We start from the raw sequence: 19460 nt of genomic DNA, 5'->3' as shown, positions 1-19460 counted from the left end.
GGCGAGGTCTAGCGAGCATATGCTGCTGATTAAACACACCACCAACTTGTTGGTACGCTGCAGCTTGGCCAAGATGCTCTTTAATCCTCTGATCAATCAGACTTTGGGTTTGTTGTTCTTCAAATTGCTGATAGTATATTCTCACATTCGCCTGAAGAACATAATCAAAACTCTATTAAAAGAACATACACCAAGCAAAAAATATAAAAACATTATGGATTGATTGTTTATATAACCTTGTGTTTGTAACCAGCATTGTGCACCGATGGCTGAAAAATAAAAATAAAAACTTGAGCTAATAAAAAAACCATTTAACAAAGAAAAATAATCTTCACCACAAAATCAGAAGCTTGATTCCTATTTCCTAGTAACAATTAAGTAGCTGAGCCAAGCCAAATGCAAGAATCGAACCAATGTACCGGGTGAATAACCCTACTGCTCTTAAATCGGAAACCTAACAGACACCGCCGGAGATTAAAGAGGAAGGTAGGTTAAGAAGACATACGGAATCGTGCGTGAGATAAGTATCGCAATAATCACAGTAATACCTGCGAAAAAAGTCAAGTAATCAAAACCAAAAACGAACTACATGTATGGAGATCTCGGACCCAAGAACCTTGCGAGTGAGTGAGAGAGACGGAAGCTCGGGGGAGGTAGGAAGATGATTTGTCAATCCAATGGTACAGATTTATTTAAGATATCTGACGGCTATTATTGACCTGAGAAGTATCTCAATTAAAACGGCGTCGTTTTAGACGATGTATATAAAAAAGGAGATAATTTTTAACGATGATCGGAGATATCTCCCCGCCGGACGCTTCAATCCCAGGTTCGTCGTAAGTTTCATGTTGAATGATGGATATGTGTAGTTGTTGAAGGAAAGGCGGAAGTGAGGAAGACGAAGAATCTGCTACCGCCGTTATAAGCGGCGGCGTCTCATTTTGGCACAAGCGGATTGTCCGTCGCGTTGGCCACCGGCGTGACTCATCCTCTTGGTTAGATTCCTCCTCATGCCTTTGGTTCACTCGTAATTTAGTCTCACTCCAGTTTTGGTTTAGAAATTAGAAACTGAGCTACACACACTTGTTGTATTGTATTGTATTGTATTGGATGATCCACCTTAGAAGAAAAACATGATGGTGTTTGTAATTCTATATCTGGATTATTATTTTCCAATTCCTCGAATTGCCTTCTTCTGGTAGAAGAGTTCTTTGATTTGCAATGTTCTGCACTTGGATGCAGAGCCGGTCCCAGTATTTATGAGACCAGAAGCAAATATTAATAAAATGGCCTATAAATTAGTTGATTCTAATATTTTTTAAAAAGTTAAAGAGGAAGAATCGAACCTACTTCCTCTTGTCCACATAAGAGCATCGCAACCATTAGTGCTGTAGAGAACTTTTGTAAAATTTGTGGCCGCTAATTAACATAATCTCACGGCGGCCGGAAGCACAAGCTTCTTCCGCTTCCGTCCAGGGCCGGCACTGCTTGGATGTAGTAGTCCTGCGGCTGTGGTTAGATCGGTTAATTCGGGTTTTCTTGTTCGTTTTTTTTTTCTGTTAATTTGGAAATGTAAAACAGTAAAAGTCTGTCTAATTGAACCATCTGGGTTCGGTTTTAAATTTTGACTTTTCGATTTAAGTTTTGGTTTTATTCCGGAGAATTTAGGCTATATTTAGATTTCAAATCATTCCGTTAGTTTGTTTATTTCACTTCGAATATTGGTATAAATCGGTTTAGTTGCAATAAGAAGGAGTTAATTTGGAAATGTGCCTATCAGTTCAAAACTGATAACCGAACATGAACCAAAAACCAAAAATTCAGGTAATCGCTGCCCCATGTGTAGGTTTGTAGCACTAGTAGTGTGATGGATTTTCAAGTTTCCTCTTAGGATAGTCATCTTTGTATAACGTAGCAACAGAGTACTTGGTCAGTGCATAAGTCTTGTCTCAACTACTTTGGGCATATGATGTGGGATTTTAAAGTTAGGGACTGAGAAGATATCACAGAAGAAAGTGGTTGCCCTTCCATCATAATATACTCATCCTAAATGGTTTCTCTCCTTGTTTGCGTTTTCAGATGTATTGAAAGTAAGATTGCAGATGCAGCATGGTTGACTTGGACAAAGAGGCCCAGTAATCGGAATGGTAATAATGTCTTGATGAAACATGTACTGTGTCCTCTTGATGGTAGAGTTTTAACTCTTTGAAATGTTCTTCTGTTTCAGACTGGAATCTTTCTTCAACTACTGAAGAATGAAGGGCCTAGGTCTTTGTACTTGGGTTTGACTCCTGCTCTCACTAGATCAGTGCTTTACGGTGGTCTCAGATTGGGACTATACGAACCCACCAAGGTTTCTTTCGATTGGGCGTTTGGGTCGACCACTGTCTTGGTCAAGATAGCATCAAGAGCATTTGCTGGGGCCTTCTCCACTGCATTAACCAACCCGGTTGAAGTTGTCAAGGTAGGTGGAAAACTTAAGAATTTGTTAGATTCTGCTGCTCATTCTTTGTTTATTAAGACAAGTAACAACCTGGCTTTCTGTTAGGTAAGGTTGCAGATGAATCCAAACGCAGTTCCCATGGCACAAGTGCGGGAAATAGTCTCTAAAGGAGGTATAGGAGCTTTGTGGAAAGGATTTGGTCCTGCCATGGTTAGAGCTGCAGCACTAACTGCCTCACAGCTTGCAACATACGACGAAACAAAGCGGGTCATATTTAAGACTAGCCTACGATTGATTCAAAAGAAGGTTGCGGCTTTCTAACATTCGAGCACCTAATGTTTCTTGTAACTGCAGATTCTGGTTACAGAAACTTCTTTGGAAGAAGGGTTCATCTTCATTTATGGTAAAAGTTTTACAACCACTGCCCAATTCTACTTTTACACATTCGGGTAACAAAATCAGATAAATGGGCAGAAACTAACTAATCTACCACTTGCTGAATGAAGCTCAAGTGTGGTTGCAGGTGTAGTAAGCACGCTGATAACTGCTCCCATGGACATGATTAAAACCCGCTTGATGATGCAGCATGATTCCGGAAGCTCCAGAATCTACAGAAACGGGTTTCACTGTGGTTACAAGGTAATGTAATATACATTTTAGTATATACTTTCACTGGGAGTTACTTGTGTTGAACGTTGATGTTCTATATCTATGTTTCATCCTTCAGGTTGTTCGGAAAGAAGGACCTATGGCACTTTACAAAGGGTTAGACAAAAAGATATCATTTCTTGAGGATATATAGAAACAGTTCTTAGAGCATCTCCAAAACCACTATATTTTTCACTCTAAAATAAAGTTTAGAATAAAAAATGTTCCAATGGTATTCTATTTCTCAGTCTATTTACTCCAAATACAGAGTAGTTTGTTTTTTTTTTTGTTCATCACTTTATTTTCTACTCTAAAATAGAGTATTATTGGAACAAACTCAAACTCTATTATAGAAATACTCTATTTTAGAGTAAAAAATAGAGTAAGCCATTGGAGATGGTCGTAGTAAAATAAATTAAACGTTTCTTCGCTATTTTCGCTCGGCTCGGACCACAAACGATGATCACGTTCATACTCTGCGAGAAGCTAAGATCACTCGCTGGACTTCACACAATGTAGCCACTCGAGGGTCCGGTCCGGCTCCAGCTTAAGTTCTACTCCAATTTTGAAGAAAATAAAATTAAGAGTACGTGAGCTTGTTATTCACCACAAAACTTTTAATTATTATTTGTTAATTGTCTTAGGTTTATTTATATTTATCAACCGTCCAATTTTACGGAATCACAATCTTGTTCACCATTGGAAGCCTTAGAATCAACTTTTATTATAAAGAAAAGGTTTCTTGACAAAAAAAAATTATAAAGAAAAGGTTAAGTACTTTTTGTTGTTGTTTATATTCTTATTGTCTTCTTAATCAGATCGGATAGGCACTGAATTCAAATGTTATTTATCCAAATAAAAATATATGCGTAGTGGTTATGTCGAAATCACTTATATGTTTCAAAAGTGTGTCTCTATCACGAAGAATACATTTTTTTTTTGAAACACACATTTTTTTCTTATAATTGATTTCAACTAATTATCCAAACAAAACAATAATTATTAGATTTGTCATGGTGGAAGTTGGTTGTCGACAATGATGTAAACATCACGTTAAAAACTTGTAGGGCTATTATGTGAAAGACGAAAGAATTCAGGGGTCTATTTGTTGGAAATAGAAGAGAAATTTAATTTTGTAGCGTGGAGAAAGGAGAAAGGAGAAAGGAGAAAGGAGAAAGGAGCAAGGAGCAAGTTGGAGCTGCCCGAGTCTTTTGTTTTCTGGTCGCGTTGGCGGGACAGTCTGTCATGCAAATGTTTTGTCCCTTAGTTTACGATTTAATCACGGTTTTGCCATTCTTTCTGCTTTGACCTGACCATTTTGCCCTTAGACATTGATGTTTCAGTTGTGATCCTCTTTTACTGAGAGCTACGGTCAAACTCTTTTCGCGCTTATCCATTTACATTAAAAGAATGTTTTTAAAGTGATCTCTCTTTCATTTTTAAAAAGGGATTTCTTAACTATAATAATTAAGAATTAAGTATACAGGAGTTGATTCGTTTAGAGGATACAACAGCAAATGTTGAAATTTGAGGGTGCAAAGTTGCTGGTTATCAGCTTTAAACAGTGTACCATTTATTTGGTTAGGCATTCGTTTTCAGTTTGGTTTTGGTTCGGTACTGATTTTTGGACAATTTCGGATAACACAGATAAAAAGTGATATTTGTTTTTTGGGTTAAATATCGGATAATTCGCGTTATTCGTTTAAAAATATTGGATAATTAAGATAAATTCAAATATTTTGAATAACACATTTTGGGTAATTCAAATTTTTCGGATAATTTATTTTACAAATAGTATTTTAGGATATTTAAATATTTAAAAATAAACATATATTTTGCATATTCATGTGCCTATTTGGTTCTTGGTCGGTTTCATTTTTGGTTCGATATATATAAGAAACATTCAAATATTTGTGAGCACTGGCTGGATTAAGTTTTGGCTTTGTTAATTTGGTTCAGGTTCGGTTTTCGGTTCTCAATTGATTAACACAACATGTTTTTTTTTGCTGGACACTGGAAAACATAGATAAGGTTTTCAATGGAACTAACATTGATATAAGATTTGAATCGATCAATTTGATTTTATATGTGTTTTACATAAAATAGTAAAATGTGATGATAACTCTAGTTTTAGATGTTAAAAATTATTATGAAGATGATATCGTTTCCTAGTCTTTGCATATTGTTTTTATTTTTTGTTACTTTAAAACTATAAAGATCTTTGGTGAAATGATGCACACATTTGGTTATATTATTGATTTTTTTGACAATTTAGAAGTGTGATTGATAGACTTTTTTTTATCGTTTAGAGATTATAGCTAGGTTGTATCGAAGCATGGTTGAAGGTGGAAACACGCGAAAAAGCATTGAAAACTCGTTTCATGAAAATTTCATCTTGGAAATTCAATAAAAAATTGCGTTTCTGTTTTAGAAACTCACGATTCTGTTTTGAAAATGTGTAAAAGACTTTATTTTAGAACATATTCTATAAATAATTAATAACAATATAGGCACATATTTGTTATTTTGATAAGTCAAAACCCCTAACTAATATCATTCCCAATTAGTTAAACTTAAAATTGTGTAAATAAACCAAGTCAATATATATAGAGCTGTTTACGTATAAGGTTACTTTTCCAGGTTTGTTTGCATGTTCACATACTTTGGGACTGAGGGATACTATTTGCTTTACTTTTGTTTTTTTTCTCCCATATATACCCTTTTCACAGACGAGATGTGCTTTTCTGGTTAAGGTAAAAAAGAGAAGTAATTGACTTTAAATGGAAAGTGACCGAACCAGAAGGGGAGGGGGAATAATTGACTTTCATACTTTTTGTGTAATTAGTGTTTTATTTCACCCTTCCACTTTTATTTTGTTAGGTTTTCGTTGTCAAAATATATAGCTAATGTATTTGATATAATAAATTATAACTTTGTATTTCTATATTTTAACATCCAATTTGATTTTTATTTTTAATTTACTTGTGTTTATGGTCAACTAGTTTTGTAGTTACGTATATTTGATTGGTAGATGTGGACGAATAGAAAGTGGTCGAACAATATGAAAAAGTTTTTGGAACGGTAGTAGTGGTGATAGTGTAGGTTGTGTAGATGTGGATCTGATGGTCAGAGGATATGGGATTCGAAAATGGGAGGTGTGGATGGAGTTGTTGTGGTCATGAATAACAGATGAAAGATGGTTTGGAGTGATGAGGTCATGGTAAAGATATTGTTGACTGTGGTCAGGAGTGGTGTGGTTATAGATAGGAGAGGGTGTCTAGCCGTTGATGTGATCTGGAGAGCTGTGGATGCATACAACTTATATAAAAGGCAGTGCTTTAACATCGATTGGGCTAAATTGTAAGATTAAAATGTTTGGGGAAAATCGATTGGACCATTCTACACATTTTAAAAGTCAAGATAAATTCATAAACACCTAAGATTTGGTCTTTGTAAATATGGAGAAACCACCATTGATGTGCTCCATCCTTCTTCTCTTTTGATATGGTTGATGATGACGGTTCCGGTAGAGACCACGACGGGAGAGCTGACCACGGAGAGGACGAGGCCACTTGGACAGATATAACGTGGTTTTGGTTGCTTTGAATCAATACCGGTTTTGTACCACTGCGAAGAAGCTTGAGCCACAACGGTGATGCTGAAGGCGAACTCGATAGAGAGGATAGATTACGCATTTCGATGTTCCAAATCTACAATAGAAACAAGGGGATGTAGGTGAATTGAAAGGGTAAAGGATGTTGAGATCTGCGATTATTGTTCTGCTCGTTGAAAAAAAACAAATTGTTAATATTTAGGGTTAGGATAAAAAGAGAGAGTGTGGTCAGGATAGAGAAAGAGAGAGTGTATCACCATAGAGAGAAAGAGAGGTAACTAAACTAATTCTAGTTTTGGGGGTAAATTAGACATTGTCACACAAGAAAGTACGTGACATGGAGAAAATATGTGTAAGTGATATGGATTTGAGAAAAAGTATGTGCAAGTGTAAAATTTTCATATTTATATGCCAAAACGTTTTCATTTTTTTTTAATTCAAAATCACGATTCCATATTTCCACACATTTCGTTTTAGCGTATTCGTTTCCACTTCCATATTACTTAGGATTATAGACACGGTCAAGCACAAAATAATTATATGGCCATTTTACAATGAATTAGTGAAAACTGAAAATCAATCCTTATCTAAGGTTGAACGGCAATCAAACTTGTCACCTCTAGGCCTACTAAATGCTCTTGTAGCCAGCTGATCTAGGGAAGAATTTGTCAAATAAATGTCCCTTTTAAGTACATAAGTTATATCTAAGGTCCCAAGCACATGCTTTACTTGCTTTCATTCGGGCACAACCCTGATTATAGATTTGATTTAATAGTTAATCTAGTCTTAACATTTATTCGAAGAAAGATATTGAAACAAAGAAAAATATTCAGAAGAAATGATGACATCTTGTTTTACACTTCCTCCGTTTCATAATGTTACATGTTTTACAAAAACAAATTATTACAAAAAGATACATTTTATGTATTTTCAATGCATATTTTGTTAACTAATAATGATCAATTGTAAATTTCAAAAAAAACTTAATTGCACTTATTAAATTTTTATTGGTTTAGATTTATGAAAAAAATAATCAAAAAGATATGTATTTATTAAATATTTTATTAATATGTGTGAAAAAAAATTAAAATATTCATTATATTGAAAGTGGGAGTATTTAATTCCATTATTCAATTAGAGTTTTGGAAATGTGAGCCTTATACAAAAATATACGGTAGGTTATAAAACTGACAGCTTCCCCTCCATCTTTTAAGTAAACAATAGAAGTTGATGTAGGGAAAGAAAGGTAAACAAGTTTGACTACAATTATCTATTTCGAACCAATAAAGGAAACAGAAAAACAACCACACAAACCGGGTAACGGCAGGGCAATATAGTAAATTCGGTTTGCAATCTCATAACAAGACAAAAGAATCCCAAGTGTTTTCCCCGCATCATAAAGCTTGACCTTCCCCTTTGTACAGCTGTCAATGGCAAATATCGTAAATAAGTAGTAACAGAAAGGGTTTAAATTAGGTTGTCAGCATTTTTAGTTTAATTCCAGCTTATCAAAATTCCACCATTTTCTTCCTCTCCTTCATAATTGATTTAAAAAACAAATATTTGTTTTAGAAACAAAAATTGCAGGGAGAGAGAGAAGGAGAAGACGACAGGAGAGAGAGAGACGACCAATTTGTCAAATAGAGAGGGAGAAGAAGGAGAAGACGGAGACAACAATGGCGGAAGAAAATAGGGAGAAGAATGAAGGAGGAGAAGAAGAAGAGAGCGTGAAGGTTTTCGTGGGACAAATACCGAAACACATGTCGGAATCTCAACTCCTTACATTGTTTCAAGAGTTCGCTGTCGTCGACGAGGTTAACATCATTAAGGACAAGATCACACGCGCCTCTCGAGGTTTATTTCTCATCCTCTCTGTTTCTCTTTCAATGTGATTCGTCGAGATTTATTTGAATTATTTCGAAACCCTAACCTTTGTTTTGGGTCATCCTCGTGATTTAGGATGTTGTTTTGTAATATGTCCATCGAGAGAGGAAGCAGATAAGCTGGTCAATGCTTGTCATAACAAGAAGACATTACCTGGTGTATGTTTTTTTATTTCTTCTTCCGGGGATTTATTTTGTTAAGATTCTTGAATAAGTATTGATGAAGCTTCTATAATTGAATTTCACATTTATTCAGAGTCAGGTTTTAAGAATCTCGTGAATTGTTTTTAATTTACTATTGTACTTGGTTTTGGGTTTCTGTTTAATTTCCAGAATAGGCAAATTTTGATTTGTATACATGCTTCCAACGAAGCGTTCCCTTTCTGTATTTAGGTGTTTCCCAAATCAGAACCGAGTCTAAGGGTCAGCTTTGTCGGAATCTTGTGTCATTGGTCTGAAATGGTGTCTTCAAACCCAAGAAACTGAAACCAATTGGATATTTCTAGTAAAATTCCTAGAAATGGGTCCTTAACCGAAACAGATTGTTAGTTTGATCCTTGCTTCTTACGAAAAACCTGAATAATTAGTGTCACAAAATGTAATATGTTAATTTGTTTAAAATTATGATGAATCTTGTGACATCATTGGTCTGAAATGATGAATTTTTGTGTTTGTTTTCGCAACATTATTAATTTGTTTTTTTTTTCTGTGGGCTTTATAGGTAAACTTTGGGATGATAATGAAAGCTTATCGTTCTCTAACGTGCCTTGTTTTTTTTTTTTAAATAATGTTTCTCAGGCAGCCAGTCTATTGCAAGTAAAGTATGCAGATGGCGAACTGGAAAGGCTAGGTGATGCCGCCATCATCTGTTGTTAGAACTGCTTCTATGTGATTCTTCTTTTATTAATTCTTTTATTCTACAATGCAGAGCACAAGCTTTTTGTCGGTATGCTTCCAAAGAATGTCTCTGAAGCTGAACTTCTATCGTTATTCTCCAAGCACGGCGCCATAAAGGATCTACAGATTCTAAGAGGTGCTCAACAAACAAGCAAAGGTTTTAAACCCATTTTCTGTGTTGTCTTCTTCTTTTTGTTTTTTTCTCCGTTGTTTTGATAACCTTCTCTGTGTGTATTTTTTTGTTAGGCTGTGCTTTTCTCAAGTATGAGACAAAAGAACAAGCTGTTTCTGCCATGGAATCCATCAATGGAAAACACAAAATGGAGGTGATTTGCTTTTGTTACTTTTTGTTAACTCACCTTTCCTCCTGTGACAGTTTCATCACTTTATTGTTTGATTTCTTCTTAGGGTTCAACTGTTCCTTTAGTTGTCAAATGGGCAGACACAGAAAGGGAGAGACACACAAGAAGACTTCAAAAGGCTCAATCTCACCTCACTCGATTAGCTACCGCTGATCCAACAAACCCCTCATTATTTGGAGCATTACCCATGAGCTATGCTCCACCATATAATGGATATGGTTACCACGTAAGCGAGCTATAACATATGTTTCATTTAAAATCATAACTTATAAAAGTTCCTCCTTTTCATTTTCCACAGCAAGCTCCTGGAACTTATGGCTACATGCTACCACCAATTCAGAACCAAGCTCCATTACCCAATCTAGGTAATAGCAACGCGCTGCAAAGAACCTCACCTGACTCTGTGCCACCTCGCTTGGCCCGTAGGAACTTTCCTTTGCCTCCAGCAAACTACATGGGCTCTGGCTATCCCCCTGTGAGAGGTCTCCCTTATCCATTGGCTCATCCTAGAGGGATTATGAATCCTCGCCCTCTAAGTAGCTCTCCTGGATCCATATCACCTGGCGGGTCAACACCTTTAGGAATCGGTTTGAGTTCCGTGGTTCAATCTCAAACCGAAGGTTAGTGTTAAGTACCTTATTCTTTTCTATTCTCTTCCATTTCTTTAGACCTTAAACATTATGTTTGGTTCTTCAGGTCCAGAAGGTGCGAATCTGTTTATCTATAACATACCTCGTGAATATGGGGATCAAGAACTCGCTGCTGCGTTTCAACCTTACGGTATTGTTCTGAGCGCTAAGGTGTTTGTAGACAAAGCCACTGGTGTAAGCAAATGTTTTGGTAAGCTCTCTCTTTAGTTTGGTACTAAAGATTGGTCATTGTAAATGGTGAAGTGAATGACTCACAAGTTGTTGTTGGTTGCAGGTTTTGTTAGTTATGACTCACAAGCAGCTGCTCAGAACGCTATTAACATGATGAACGGTCGCCATTTAGGCGGTAAGAAATTGAAAGTCCAGCTTAAGAGAGACGACCACAACAACAACAACAAAGGCCAACAGAGTAGTTAAACTCATACAACTCTTCTCAACTACAAGAAAAAAAACAAAAGGTCGGGCTAATGAGTCGACCAAAGAATTGGACCAATCTTGAATAGATGCATGCATCTGTGTATAACTCCAAATCTCTCAAATCAAACTAGAATCTATAACTTCCTCTGCAAATGAATCATCTTTTTCGTTTTTTTAATTTCTGCAAATAACAATTTGTAATTTATGCATCATTGAAATTCATGTAGACATTTTATGATTTATTAACATTAAATTCATTGAATTTTTTCTTTAGTTTTTTTTAATGGTCTAATTTGTTGTTTTAAGTAGAGAGATTCACCGTTATCCAAACAAAAAATTCTATCTATTCATGCGATTCATTCAATTTATGTTTATGTCTTACTTAATTATGTGCGAGTAGTTTATCAATTTCTTCAGATTTATCTTTTGTTTGCCTTCAAGCAAAAAATATAATAGTCATGTGAAAGAGGTTTGAAAAGTGCAGGGATTTACACATCTTTAAAACTACTACCTTCAACTTTGCAATGTTGCAAGCTAGATCGAATCAGTGCCAACTTCAGAAGCATTTCAATGTACTAAATCCTAGCCTAGCAACCATATCATCCAACCCAGAATACAACTACTAGCGCTTGACATACTCCTCTACTGACCTCATTTCTGCAAACTGTAGGCTAAATATTGGGAGTATTGATCACTAAACACATAGACTCTTACTTAAGCAAAGACTTGGGTTCGCGGGTCAACCCGCCCCACTCGATCCGCCAACCCACGGGTCGACTCTTTTTTTTACTTAAAATTTTGATCCGCTCAACCCGCAAAGAAATAAACTAATACCCGCACCGCCCTACTTTATTTTTCGGGTAATCCGCGGGACCCGCATGTTATATTTTTAATTGAAAAATAATTATTAAATTAGTTTTTCTATAAAATAGCATATTTATAAATAATTTTTTATATTATTTTTAAAAAATAATTATTTTTAAAGAAAATTAGTATTTTATAAAAAAATATATTTTTTAAAAAAAAACTTTTTTTTTTAATTTTGCGGGTTGACGGATACCCGCGAATCAAAATCCACCAACTAGGGCTGGGCACAAATACTTGATACCCGACTTGTACTCGGTACTTTACTCGACTTGGTTTGAAAAAACAAGTACTTGATACAATCAAGTCGAGTAATAAGTAAGCGAATTTTAGTACTCGCAAGTACAAGTCAAGTATCAAGTTCATTTTTATTTTTAATTACTTGGCTCGTTACTTGACTGGTTACTTGTTATTCGTTACTTGTCCCATTACTTGTTATATATTACTTGGTTTATTATATACTTGGTATCAATTTCACTAGTTGATTAAAATTTATGTATTGCATTTTATGAGTGGCCACAATTACTCGTTACTTGCCCCCTAATCGCTACTTAATCATTACATGATCCTTTGAGTATTTGTTTTTATCTAGTCGATGTCAAATAATCTATTTAAATCATTTGCAAGTACAAGATAAATATCAAATATTAAAATAAAATTAATTACTTAGTGTTGTCTAGTTCAATACTAAGAAATATACATTTTCTTAAATCATAGTAAAATAATTTGTTTATGTTTCTATTTTCATAACTGAATCAAACATAAGTGATATATTTTTATATAAGCATTTTAAAAAAAATTCTTTCTTATATATTCCAATTCTTGAATTGACTAAAATAAATGAAAACAATGACATATTATTTAAATATAATAAAATTATTTACTTTTAAATTCTAACGAATTAGCAAATAATTTATCAATAATTATCAAGTAATTTACAAGTAACAAGTAATAAAACAAGTCAAGTAACTCGTAAGTCCATTAATGTTTTGCAAGTACTTGGAACTGGAAGTACTTTTTTTTAGTAAACCAAATACAAGTTCAAAATTTTACTACTCGGACAAGCCAAGCCAAGTACTAAGTACAACAAAAATACCAAGTACCCGGCTTGTGTCCACCCCTACCACCAACCTGCATCCACTCCGCATAAAATAGTCTTAACCCGCACCCGCGAATCGATTTTTTCAAAACACTCGACCTGCACCCGCCCCACAGCGGGTCAAACGGATCGGAGTGGGGCCTGCGGGCTATGATTCAAATTTCCAGGCCTATTCAAACAAGGATCTGAATTCACATGTAGTCTTCTGTGATTCATTTCTTCTGTCTTCTATCTTCTCTGGATTCTTTTTTTTTTTTCTTTTTCTTTTTTCGATGAACAGTGACTCTGCTACATTGAACAGCAGTGCCGGCTCTCAAGATGTGCTGACAGTGCACAAGTACATGACCCCACATTTTAATTTTAATTTTAATTTTCTTTGTTATTTTAGTATCCTCATTTTTGGAATTCTTACAAATTAAGGGTCTAAATTTTTAGTTGATCATCAATGTTCAGAAGAAAAAAAAATATGCACATGGCCCATTAATAAGCCGACCTGTTGAATAGATAAGCTACTTGCATTTGATGTGGACTATGTCATCTTTCACCATTCTCTATATAGAAATCATTTTTTTGACTATTTTTATTTGATAAATTTAAAATAATTAATTAAGCTCTTGAACAGAATGTTACTCTTGTTTTTGACTGGATTGAAGATGGAAGTAAACCTCAGGCAGTTAGACGAGTGGTGCCTTGGATACTTTGGTTGATATGGAAGAACATAAATTCTATCATGTATGCTGAGACACAGGAATCTGTAGAAAGACTTCTGACGGAGATCAGGAGATGTTTGACGAAGCAGAGCAATGGTTCATGTTAATTAATGTCCAAAATCAAAATGCAGAAGGAGTTCATATATAGGACAAGCAACTCGGAGAAATGGTGTTCACCAGGTAGCAGAATTTTAAAGGGTAATGTTCATGCCAACTGGAGAAATGCAAGGCTTCATAGTGGTGTGGCATGGATAGCTCGAGATCAGTCGGGCAATGTATCACATCATGCTCGAGATGCGCAGACGTACTCACCTAACAGAATGGTTGCAGAGCTAAGATGCATTATCTGGACATTGAGAAGCTTGCGGGACATACAGGTACCCATAGCAGTCATAGCATCAGATTATCGTGAAGTAATAGAAGCAATCAACGCCCAGCTGCAATGGCCACTGTCGAGTCTTATTGAACCAAATCAACCAGCTGAAAAGTATGTTTATGAGTGTCTCTTTTGAAGAGGAGAAGGTATCAGCGAATGGGATAGCTCGGGATATTGCAAAGAGCGTACTGAAAGATGGAGGATTCCAATCATTTCTAGCGTTGGGAGGTCCAGCATGGCTTATAAGATCGTACGAGAGACTGCTAGGAGCGAGTTTTGATTCTTATTTCAGAATGATGTCGCAGTGCTTTACTTTTCAGCTTTGCCTTGTGTTGTAAGGCATTGTCCCCCCCTCCCCTCCACTCCCCCCCCCCCCCCCCCTTTTTTTTTTGAGGTTTCCCTCTTTGATTCAATTCAATTCAGAAGTTAAAAAATGAAGGTAAAAAGTAGTCAATATATATTATTAAAATACATTTCTTTAAAATTTAGGAACTTAATTATAAATTTTGAAGTTAATAAAATATAATGTATAATTGCCAATTAAAGTATCTACTATAGAAGATTTAAAAATATGAAAACTAACGTAAATTAAATGATGAAGATTAAATAATAATTTTATTTATTTATTTTGAATACGATCTCATTAGGTGGTATTTGTTTCTAGTGAATTTTGACTATAAAACTAACTATCAAATAAAACTAACTATCAAATAATTCCAGACAACTCTTGATTAATCCAATAAGATTGGGCTTGATAGAAATTTTATAAATACTAATACAATATGGAGAGATTTGAACAAAAACTAAAATTCTCAGAAATCATCAACACAATAAGCCCGCCTAAGAGACAAAGACATGATTTTTAAACTCCTATCTCTGAACTTTATATTTTCTAAAATAAAAATAATCTAATTAATTTTTAATTAACCAACAAAAGGTAGTGATTGTTATTGTAACTTTTTATAAACTCAAGTTTAATTAATGGATACTGGTTTCCGTGAATCCATTTAATCATTTAGTTAGGTATTTTAGAATTTTGTTTTTAATGTGCTTAATATTTGTGGGGTTAAAAAAAAATATTTTATGGGATCAGTACATTATTTATCTGAAGGAATAAATATATTTTTCAAAATGAGGTTGGGTCAGCTGACCCCCTACTCCCTTCTTACATCCGGCACTGTATATGGTTATAGTTATTTGTGTTTCTTGACTTTGTATATATGTGGGAATGTTCAAAAATTGCTAGGCAGTAACTAAGCAATTTATAGAGGACTAACAGCTAGACGAATTATTCCAGAACTAGTCAAGACCTAGGCGATAACGAATCACTGATTTAATTTCTACTTATTTTTACATTTTTATTAGGTATTTTAGTTTTTGCCTTTAATTATAAAATTATTTTGATGAATTATCAAAATTATATATACAAAAACAAAAGAATTAGACAAAATTGTGGATTTGTACTAACAATAATGCTTAATTTAAAAGATTTAATTAGACCAATTTAAATCAATTTAATTTGATTTAAAACAGTAAAAACTGATTTAGAATAATTTAAACCGATTAGAATCGTGTAAATCAGATTTGAAGAAAATCGTTTTGGCTAAGACTGATTTGCCGCCTAGACCGATTTTTAGAACCATATTATGTGGTATTGTCGGGTTTAAGATGACATTTTTATCATTCATTCTTGAGTGTACCTAAACTATGAAAAATTGAAAAAGTGCACAAACAATGATAAAGAATTTTTTTTTATTAAATTTTCTATTATGTGTTTAACTAAACATTTATTTCATTCTTGTAGACTATTAGTTATGGATATATGTATGAATGTTTTAAAATAAAAATATAAGATATGATAGTCATATTTTTATAATATTAGATATTTTTACATCATAATATACAATATTTATATATTGAACATATCATTGCAATTTGGATAAAACTCACATTTATATTCCATCTTTACTTAAAATTTATTAGTACATAAGGGGAAGAACATATTGATGAAAATTTAATACTATCATCAATAGTAAATATGTATCTGGCAAAGTTTAATTTTTCGTGTATATAGACCGTAATTTCTCATTTTAATAAGCATATATATATTCTATTAAAATAGAATCACTATTTCTTATCTACTATTAATAAGTCATATTATGACCATTTAATTAAATAATATGAGATATTTGATTATTTATATTAATTACTTAAATATTTAATATTTCTATAAGATATTAATAATCAAGACGGATATTAATAGAAAAAATACTTTGAACTATAAATTTGATTTTTATTTTTAGTTATAATAACATATATGAGAAAAAATCTAACAAAATCTTATCAAGAATTTTAAATATTTTTATTAAATAATGCATTAATTATTTTTCTAATTAGTAATATAATATTAATTTAAATTATTGTTAATTACAAAAATTATTATAAAACAAAAATAATTCTAAGATATTTAAAAAATATATATAATTATAGTCTATATTATATTAAAATAAAAATATTATATGAATTAGATACGAAAAAGTATATTAAATTGATAAATTAACCTATTTTATTCTTTTTAAATTCTTTCATCTGAACAAATTATCTTTCACCATTAAAACAAGTTAAAATTTGTAAACTATGTAATATTTTTATACAAAAAGAAAATTATTAACATATGTTAAATTATATATCTACAGCTATATATCTTCAAAAACATATTTTAAAGAATATTCTCTTTTTGATTATTTCAGATTATGAATTTATTCTACCAAACTCGAAAGCTTAATAACAATTAATAAAAAGTAAAATATATAAAAAAAATCACTATATATTAATATTTTAATAAGAGATCTAAATAATAAGATTAAAGAGTTACACAATAAATAACACTAAAATGTAAAACTAAAATTCTACATTTATAAAATGAAAAAAATACATGCATGTCTGTCCGGGTTAATTACTCTAGTTCATAACTTAAACACTCCGAGCTTCATTTTTTTACATCAATTCTAACATTTTCATGTTATATTATAAGAATGTATGTCATGAGTAACAAATATATCTCACAATACAAAATGAAAAATTTAAAAAATTTAACCACTGATGAATAGTTTTTCAATTGACATATGGAAAATAGTTGAATGTTGACCTAATAAAATTATCTACCTTCAAGAGTAAACTATATGTGGTGGATATTCTTATTTTAAACTAGAATTATCTCTTAATATGGTAATGAAATATATTAATCAGAAATATTTTACATTTACAGTATATCTATTTATTTCCCCATTTTACTTTATTTTCTCCTTCAGTGAAAATATAGAATTAAAATTTTATTAAGAAAATTAATTTAGTCAACTTTATCATCAGTATATATAGCGCGCACATACACAAACCTTTTATCTTATCCTTCGCTTCTAGGGTTTTCTTATGTTGCACGATGAAGCCGCTTCCAAAAAGTTCGCTTCGGGTATGTCAATATTTCTTTTCTCTTTTGAAACTAAATATCCCTGGTTTAGCTTATCAAATCTTTACGAAATTTCAGTTTCGATATCATACCTGATATATAATAACAATTAATTGAAGTGTTGAACATTTTTTCATCATGAAATTTTGTTAAGAAATCAAATATGTGGGTGTCTGTTTATTTGATGTATATATATATATATCGTTAGATTAGTTTGGTTGCTGATGTATTGTCTTTTATTTATGTGTTGTGAACTAGTGGTTTAATAATGATTGATTTTAAGATTAGGGTTGCACAGATGAAAAAATCAAATCTGAAATTCGAATCTGAACCCATTCCAAAAGAATCCAAATCCAATTGTTTAATGGAGCATAGCACTAAAGACTCCACCTAAGGGATAATATCCTATTCGAACAAAAATTTGAGCGGGTATCCGAACTACCTTAGATTGCTTAAACTCATTGACCTATTTTTACCTAAATTTAAGTAATTTAGAGTTTTCAAGTGCTTTAAGGGATTTTAGATATTTTGTATTGAACTTCTTGTTGATTCATATACTTTTGAATAGTTTAGATAGTTTTATCGGAGTTTTCATATAATTTATATACTTTTGAATATTTTGCTATGGACATTTAGGTAATTTCAGCTATCATGTAAAATCCTATCTGAATCACACCAAAAAACCTATCCAATACAAAAATTAAAAATAGTTGAGTGAAATTTATGAGCCTAATATCAAAAACTCAAAAATCCAAAAGTCTGATTCAAATGATACTCCAACTTTCACCCCTATTTAACCCTTATTCAATATGCAGGCATCCTTAAGCATTAAATCACTGTAAATCTAACTTTTAGATGCTTTATAACAAATAGTTGAAGTGTTCCAAATATTTTTACATATATTTAAACCATTTTATATTTGGTCACTTTCGTAGCAATCTTTTCTTCACGTGAAAAATAGATATTTGAGGTTTATTAATCATAGATATCTTGGCCTAGTAGTAAATGAGTTTGAGTTGGAGCTTCCGAGTTCGATGCTCCTTGGTCATCCATAAATGTTTTAAGTGGCAAAAAAATTCAGATTTCTATGGATCTTTTGGTGATTAGTCATTGGACCTAGAAAGCCTTTGGATCACACCAAAGTTATCAAAAAAAAAAAAAATCAGATAATATGTTTGAAACTGGTTTTCAAGATATAAATGCTGCGGTCAATATTTTATCTTGATCTTGCTTTTTTAATTTACTTACAGATGTTGTATGGTCTTGTGTTTTAGGAGGCTCTGCGTGAAACAACACTTTCGAAGACAAGAAAATCAGCAATATGTGCTCATAAAGTAAACATTTTTCTTTTAATGTTTACTTGTTTATTATTTCAACTGTGGTATAAATGATCTGCTAGTTACTAGTCTGGGTTCTAGTTGACAAAGAGGTGAATTTTTTTTAAAAAAATCATGAATTTAAAGTGATTGTATAATTTTTTCTTACATAATTTTGATTTTTTTTTTCAGATTAAAAGAGCGTCAACAATAGATGCTGATACAGTAAGTATTTTTTTCTAAATGTTTGATGATTTATTATTTCTTTCTTTTTAATAAAATTTCAAATTTATTGATCAATAAATAAAAATGATATTTACAAAAGATTCAAGGCTATATAAAGAATAAACTTAAGAATGAATTAATGAGATTAAGTTTTAATGATTTTTTAATAATTTTTATGAATTTAAAGTGATTTTGTTACTGTCACTCGTTCCACAAACGGATTGCTACAACAATGTTGTTTCGAAGTCAATAACACAAGTGATTTTGTTCTCTTCTCCAGTGAATAATGTCGTTCTTTCCCCATTCCATAGTCGAAGAAAATTTTAGAGAAAAAGACAAAAATAGCACTAAATCAAGTTTATGTTTCCAAACTAGCACTCAATGTCAAAAGTCACAAAAATAGCACTTAATGTTTTATCAAAAGTCACAAACTTAGGGTTTAGAGTTAAAGGGTGGGGTTTAGGATTTAGGGTTTAGAGTTTAGGGTTTAG

The 19460-nt window shown here is 32.7% G+C and overlaps 2 protein-coding genes and 1 pseudogene across 2 annotated transcripts in view; 2 read left to right on the top strand and 1 right to left on the bottom strand.

Moving 5' to 3' along the window:
• Window positions 1-669, bottom strand: part of LOC106323975 (U1 small nuclear ribonucleoprotein C-like) — a gene marked incomplete at its 5' end in the record, with an annotated part of 1422 nt that extends 753 nt beyond the window's left edge. Inside the window, 4 exons of the mRNA XM_013762009.1 lie at window positions 12-151; window positions 237-269; window positions 506-548; window positions 617-669. Of these exons, the coding sequence (XP_013617463.1) occupies window positions 12-151; window positions 237-269; window positions 506-548; window positions 617-669 (269 nt within the window). The remainder of the gene's footprint in view (window positions 1-11; window positions 152-236; window positions 270-505; window positions 549-616) is intronic.
• A 120-nt stretch (window positions 670-789) lies between these two features.
• Window positions 790-3378, top strand: LOC106323974 (annotated as a pseudogene).
• A 4916-nt stretch (window positions 3379-8294) lies between these two features.
• LOC106321975 (RNA-binding protein BRN1) lies at window positions 8295-11175 on the top strand. Its single transcript, XM_013760187.1, has 9 exons — window positions 8295-8558; window positions 8664-8746; window positions 9386-9437; window positions 9516-9641; window positions 9731-9810; window positions 9893-10072; window positions 10145-10466; window positions 10543-10686; window positions 10771-11175. Exons 1-9 carry the CDS (start codon window positions 8381-8383, stop codon window positions 10911-10913), a joined length of 1308 nt encoding a protein of 435 aa, XP_013615641.1. The 5' UTR covers window positions 8295-8380; the 3' UTR covers window positions 10914-11175.
• The last annotated feature ends 8285 nt before the right edge of the window (window positions 11176-19460 follow it).

The sequence above is a fragment of the Brassica oleracea genome, chromosome C2, assembly GCF_000695525.1.
Source record: "Brassica oleracea var. oleracea cultivar TO1000 chromosome C2, BOL, whole genome shotgun sequence".
Lineage (NCBI taxonomy): Eukaryota > Viridiplantae > Streptophyta > Magnoliopsida > Brassicales > Brassicaceae > Brassica > Brassica oleracea.
This window is presented reverse-complemented; position numbering and strand designations above follow the sequence as displayed.

Excerpts from the sequence above, each read along its gene's own strand:
- LOC106321975 (XM_013760187.1), top strand. The coding sequence starts at position 8,381 with ATGGCGGAAGAAAATAGGGAGAAGAATGAAGGAGGAGAAGAAGAAGAG. Across the intron at positions 8,559-8,663 it reads GATCACACGCGCCTCTCGAG|GATGTTGTTTTGTAATATGT; the intron begins GTTTATTTCTCA and ends CTCGTGATTTAG. Across the intron at positions 9,642-9,730 it reads TGCTCAACAAACAAGCAAAG|GCTGTGCTTTTCTCAAGTAT; the intron begins GTTTTAAACCCA and ends TTTTTTTGTTAG.